A 4,418-nucleotide genomic window follows, 5' to 3' on the forward strand; every position below is an offset into this window, starting at 1 on the left:
TAATGGGAAATTAAAGACTGCCATTAACCCGGGGTAATTGGTTCAAAGCTGGTTGCTCCTACCATTGTTGGCGTATGTGTCCTTAAGCAAAACCTCCCCAAAATAATCACCCACAAAGTAACATATACTTGGTAACTCGTAAGCTGGCACAGGGTGTATGACACAGAACACGAGTGGAAATTGAAGACTTAAACATTGTATTTTGCATAACATTAGCTGATTGGCATTGTAATGATTATAGTGAGCAAATTGGTCAAAAACCCGTTAGGGTATAAGGATTTTGATTATTGGGTCTATATCAAAGAGCCTGTCTATACATTAATGAATATTCCATTGTGTGAAAACTTACACCGTAGTGATATATTACTTGCTGTAATATTTAACTGCGATACGCGTCACAAATTCTCCTTTTTCTTGCTTGTAATAATGGTAATCCATAGGCGACCACAGAAATTTTTATATTATAAACAGTATAACATTTTAATATAAAATATCATTATAAATACACATTATCACAAAAAAGCATGTTTAAAAATTAAAATACAATACATCTGCCCTAACAAAAAAATTACATTTTAGGATGAAATTAAATCTTTGGTGCCCAAACTGCCAGAAGGTGAGCGGGAATTATCTTGGGCAATCGGAATTAATCCTTCATTTAAACCGACCAATCGGTGGGATATTATTGTTTGGGATTATTTCACGGAGGATTACACTTTAACTTGCCCTGGTAAGAAGTCATCAATGTTATTCTATGCTACATTTTTATTTTCTGTTCTTTATGGGTAAGGTCCTTGTCAGGGACCTGGGATTCAGGCCAGATTTGGCTCATTACCCCAACACCTATTTTTTATCCTCGGGTGCTTACGAGTTACCACACTTTCAGCTTTTTGTGTATGATTTTTGCTCTAATATTGCTTATAATTTGGACAACCCATTAGTGACCGCTGGGTTAATTGTCTTGCCCAAAAACACATACGGCAATCAGTCTAAGTACCGCCGTCGAGCATCAAACTGGGGACACTTTGGTTCCAATGCCGGCGTCTAAACCACTAAGCCACGGCGCCGGACTTTTATATTACATGGTGCCACACTATATGGTGCTAAAACTCATTAGTAACCACTGGGTTGCAACAATGTCTGCTAAGTGTTTTGCTTAACAAAATATGCTTATCAAGTTATCAGTACTCTAACTTTTGGTAAGGATATCCATTCGTGTAAGCATTTAACTAACCACTGAAGCAGGGCGCTACTTAATGTTGTTAATTTTTTTAGCATCGCGTGTTTTAGAATTTTTTTTTTCTATGAACAAAGTTAGTTATTTACTATAGGCCTAACTGTTTAATAATCTTATTTTAAAATAATATGGAACTTTTTCCATCAACAGGGGAAGTACCAAAGTGCGATTTAACTGGTGTAGACAAACTAGACATTCAGAATATTCTACAGATTGCATTGGATCGACTAAATGAGAAATATAACCCACAAGTTTGTATCTACCTTTATATTTACTTATATGAAAACTGCTTGAAAATGCCCTAGTAATTATACAAAAATATCTTACAAAATATCTTACAAAAATATCTTACAAAGTTTAGATACATTACAAAAATATCTCATATACAAAAAAATACAAAAATATCATATACAAAAATATCACATACCAAAATATCATATACAAAAATATCACATACAAAAATATCATATACAAAAATATCTCACAAAGTTTAGATACATTTGCACAGCCTTTTTAGTAAGGTTACCTGCTCTTAAAACCAGAGGAAGAAATCTTATGATTCACAAGCAACTCGCAAATATATCTTTCGGTTTCCTAGCACTATCATTACGATTAAAACTTTTGTGTAATTTTCCGTACCATAACAGTCATTTTAACAAATAAATGTCATTAACATTTCTTAATTTCATCAAATGGTAAAAAATATTATATGACTCTCACAGAAATACAGTTAAAATATATAGCATTTGGCTCTCTTAACCTAAAACGGTCCTGTTTAAACCCTGTAAAATACTAAGAATATTATAACTCGACTGCAAGCATGTGTGTATGAATACTCCATGTGTGCCTGGTGTATAAAAAGACACCCATGGTATTATAACTTAACAGCTAGCTTCAGCCATGGCCACATAGTACTTATTTTTGTAGCAATAATATAACGATAACAACACGCAATAACAGCACGGTGACATATATAACCTATAACCATTTAAAATACTAAGAAGTTATCTTACATTAAGTGATCATTTTTTCTTCTCTTCTTTTATCTGTGTCCTCTCCTCCAGGGTTTGATCCTCGAGAAGAGGAAGTTAATCAACGGGTACCGAAGATTTGATCCTCAGAGAGGAATGGAGTACATTCTTGATCTTCTTCTAACCGTCATCATCGAGAACGAAAATCAAGAAATTGAGCTGAGTCATCGTGTTAATATGCTCCGTCCGCTGAGTCAGGTTAGAATTATTACATCATAATTGACAGATTTTGGGATTTCAGATTAAACTTGCGATCTGAGATTTGAATATGGTCTATATAGCATATTCATATATAGTAGGGTGGGGGAAGATGGGACACCTTTGACACATAATAACCAAATATCCTGATCAGGTTTTAAACAATTGACAACGATCTATGGGAGCCGTGAGGATAAAGTTTTATAAAAAATCGTTGAATGTTTGTTTACTACCAAATTGGAGGAGAAAATAGATTGGAAAGGTATCCCATCTTCCCCCACTCTACTATATAGAAAGTTTAGTAGAAGGCCAATATGGCTATGGTTTAACGTTTAGGGATTCAGGACTGTACAGTTTAATTCAAGAACAAATAGATTTTAATGTGGGTTTTGTGTTATTAATACACCTATTTTCTGTCTGTTTTATCTTAATTCAGTACAAACAGTAATATTTTCAATAGTTTTAAATTATACCTAAAAATATATGATATATATTATACATCAATGCATGCAGTTCTGTTTGTTGGGATAAATGGCCAACTCTGGCATAAATCCTAGGTCCATGGTGTGATTCATTGTAGCGTAGGACCTCACCAATATAGATTAAAATATGCATCACATAACTTAAGATCATGCCTTTTTTAAATATAAAGAATATTACTAACCAAGTAACAATATATTGTTTTAGGTTGAAATTATTCCAATGCCTTATGTGACTGAATCAGCCAAAGTTCATATAATTCTCCCTCTCACCAAGCAAGAACGAGTTTATTTTGAAGCTTTCATGGATAAATATGCCAAGGTAGATTTGCAAAGAATATTTATCTAAATCATTGCCCTTTGATGATATAATTAGTAATTATCTTGGATAGGGTATGGTTCCAAGGCGTGAATACAAGAGGGGTCACAGCAGGGGTTGGAACACCCCCGATTGAATACAATTTTTCCAAGCAGAAACTTGCGGACTCCCCTTTTTAAATCCAAGGATACTCCCCGGCGTTTGTTTATTAAACTTAGCTTGAGATACATTTTAACCAAGCAAACCATTTTTTCTCAGAAAAGTTTAAAATATATATAAATTTTTTGTGTCCAAACCTTAACGAATGGACAAGCTGTTCTACCAATCTCCAATAAGAAAAAAGTCCTATTAATTTTTTTATGAAAAATGTCTAAATATATGAATTTTGTCTCTATTGCCTAACTCTAACGAGTCATCAAAGTGTTCTAGAAATCTCCCAGATGTTTAATCTCAGCCAAAATGTTTCAAAATCAAAAAAATGTATTTTTAGGTTTGTTTAAACAATGATGAAAATGTTGCTTTAAACATCGTGTTCGTGTATGACCCTGAAACTGCACAACGTATTCATCAAGATGATATATTTGCTGAGCAGAAACAACTTTTGCAAAGTTACGAGGTAAAAACGGTTTAAAACTGGTAACAATGTAATACACCCCAAGTCCCCAATAATGGTAAAGTTAAGAATGCCTTTGGGTCAAAATTAGCTTTGATGTATTTAGTTTTATTCATAGTGTTTTATTTGCGTCGCATTTTTGGTCTTTTTACTTTACTGGTATTTTTTACTCTAAAACTAAAGTAAAACTAGTTACATATGTTTTAGGCGCGTTATAAGAAAGATGGGAAAGAAGGAAAATTGATTCCCTGGGTTAGCATTAAAACTGAAGTTCCTTCACAGGTGAGAGGTGTATGTATGTATCATGTATGTATCAGTATGTATGTACTAGCTAATTACAGTTAACAATATTTCACATATAATATGGTAAAAGTGGCTGTACAGTGTACACAGTATCCGGAATTCGTCCGTTTTGTCTGTTTTGTCCGGATTTTGCTGTCGCATGCGGAATTGCACACGAGTTTGCATACGACTTTGCATGCGAATTCACAGCCGGATACTGTGTACAGCCACCTTAATGTGGGATTGCTGTGGGTACTGG

General features: G+C 34.0%; 1 protein-coding gene across 1 annotated transcript; it reads left to right on the forward strand.

The window, feature by feature from the left end:
* Positions 1-579: 579 nt before the first annotated feature.
* LOC100176303 (chondroitin sulfate synthase 2-like) lies at positions 580-4,237 on the forward strand (the record flags this gene model as incomplete). Its single annotated transcript, XM_009861403.3, has 6 exons — positions 580-730; positions 1,388-1,488; positions 2,302-2,466; positions 3,154-3,267; positions 3,755-3,880; positions 4,085-4,237. Coding segments are annotated over 6 exons (795 nt in total), but the record flags the coding sequence as incomplete, so codon positions are not given.
* Positions 4,238-4,418: the final 181 nt, after the last annotated feature.

This window comes from Ciona intestinalis, unplaced genomic scaffold (assembly GCF_000224145.3).
Source record: "Ciona intestinalis unplaced genomic scaffold, KH HT000794.1, whole genome shotgun sequence".
Lineage (NCBI taxonomy): Eukaryota > Metazoa > Chordata > Ascidiacea > Phlebobranchia > Cionidae > Ciona > Ciona intestinalis.